The sequence below is a fragment of the Pinus tabuliformis genome, chromosome 2_2, assembly GCF_031772625.1.
Source record: "Pinus tabuliformis cultivar Carrire ecotype Pingquan chromosome 2_2, CPIR1, whole genome shotgun sequence".
NCBI lineage: Eukaryota > Viridiplantae > Streptophyta > Pinopsida > Pinales > Pinaceae > Pinus > Pinus tabuliformis.
The window spans coordinates 1262549000-1262550931 of record NC_142300.1 but is presented as its reverse complement, the minus strand read 5'-3'; the positions used below and the strand labels follow the sequence as shown (position 1 = coordinate 1262550931).

The 1932-nt window shown below is 36.3% G+C and overlaps 1 protein-coding gene across 1 annotated transcript; it reads right to left on the bottom strand.

Annotated features, from left to right (window-relative positions):
• Positions 1-631: 631 nt before the first annotated feature.
• Positions 632-1561, bottom strand: LOC149198081 (uncharacterized). The gene has a single exon (XM_089404061.1). It carries the CDS (start codon positions 1289-1291, stop codon positions 770-772), a length of 522 nt encoding a protein of 173 aa, XP_089260187.1. The 5' UTR covers positions 1292-1561; the 3' UTR covers positions 632-769.
• Between the last annotated feature and the right edge of the window lie 371 nt (positions 1562-1932).

Genomic DNA, 1932 nt, shown 5'->3' with positions numbered 1-1932 from the left:
TCGTAGTTGAAGTTTCGTGGATGGGCTTGGTATTAGGTGAGCCTCGTAGTGGTATTTCCAACTATTAGAGAACATTTCTAATTTCCCTTGCTCGGATAGAGAAAACAAAAATGGAAAATATCAGTGAAATTAAGAAAAATCTGTTTTTTCAATTTTCAATTTAGGAAAAAAAACAGAAAATAAGTGAAAGTAGTTTATTCTTTCACTTTTATAAGATTCTATGAATAGAAATAAGTAGAGTTGGCATATATAAAGAAGAAAAATAAAAAGTTAAAAAGACAGAACAAAATAGAAGGTAAAATTGATATTAGAATTTTTTTTTTTCAATCTTGGAAACCGAAACTTAATTTTAAGTAATTAGGTTTTATTTATGGAGGGATTGATGTTTTGGAGAGAAAAAATGAATAGTAAATTTTTTAGATAATTTTATTTCTAAGATTGTTATATTATTTAAAATTAATAAAAAATATTCATAATTCAAAATAAATTGAGAAAAATTTAATAAAAAAGCTATTTTTATGATGTCTATTATCGAATTTTTTGCGAATTGAATTTTTTTCGTTCGAATTTTTATCGTATCGAATCGAATTCGAATTCGAATTCGAATTCGAACTTGGTAACTATGATATAAAATGAAGAAAACTGGAGGTAATCTTTAACTAATAAGGGCTTCTCGCAGGATTCTATAGTTCTGAGATCTCTAAACCTCTAACAAAAATGGTAGGGTTTTATTTGGCCTTGCATCAATAACGTGCTAAAAAAAGGTGAGCTAGGTGGCTCTGGCTAACATTTCCTGGTATTGCAGATAAGAATCTTGGCGCTGTAGCCGCATCTGTCTGTAAAACGCTGTAATAAACTCCTCTGCTTGTCTATCTACTCGAGGAGAGCAGAGATCATCCATGGGGGCCTTGGGCGTCTCATCAACACAACAACATTGTAATTGTTGTTGATGATCATCAATACTCATAACTTTGTGGCTCCCATTTTGGTCAGCATGGGCAGTGGGGCAAACGCAGGGCAGAGCTCTGCAGAGAAGAAAATGGAAATGATCATCCCATGATCTCTTCTCATCACCCTTCACTGGACTGCTGCTGCAAGAGAACTCGCAATGATCATCATAATTTAACAGCACGCGATCGTAAGCCACTCTTGTGGTTTCCAATCTTCTGAAGAGTGCCCTCTGCAGATCATGGATTCTCAGCATCATTTTGTGCAATTGTTTCGCTGCAAAACCCTTTCTCATCACAATCACCAATCTGGCCACACTGGAAAACCGCATTCTACTCTTCATATTCAGTGTCTCTGATTTAATCTGATCCGTTGGCACAATATTTCGATAGCTGATCTATTTCTTCTCCCAAGATTCACAGCAATGGTGGATTCAGAAGATATGTAGAACAACGAATAAATACAAGGAGTTGGGAATGAGATTGAAAGGTGCGGGGGTGGAGTTGCTGCAGAAGCTAATAAATAAACACTGAAAGAATGAGAGTGAGAATCGTAAATGGAACCTTCCCCGATCAAACTCTCACGCGTTTTTTACGCGTAAGATGCCGCTGTACAAGATTCAATGCTCCCGCCTCTCAACAGATGCGGTAAGTTGTGGCGAAATTGTGTTCTGTTGAAAAAGTGAATCGACTTTGGGGAACGCAGAAGACAGGTGATCGACAGCTATGTTAAACTGAAATGATAATCGTTGTAATGTGAGGGCGACAGTCCACGCGCCCAATTTCTTAGAGTACAGCTGCAAGGGCTGTACTCAATTTCTTAGAGTGCCAATATTTAATAGACCATAGGTTTATTATAGAGTTAGGGCTGGATATGCTTATTTTTAGACTTAAATTTCTTTAAATCTAATGGTCCCGCATATACAGCTTGATCTTATTAATGGCTCTATAAATTAGGAAACAAGTGTCGGTATTTTCAAGGGGA

Excerpts from the sequence above, each read along its gene's own strand:
- LOC149198081 (XM_089404061.1), bottom strand. The coding sequence starts at position 1,291 with ATGAAGAGTAGAATGCGGTTTTCCAGTGTGGCCAGATTGGTGATTGTG.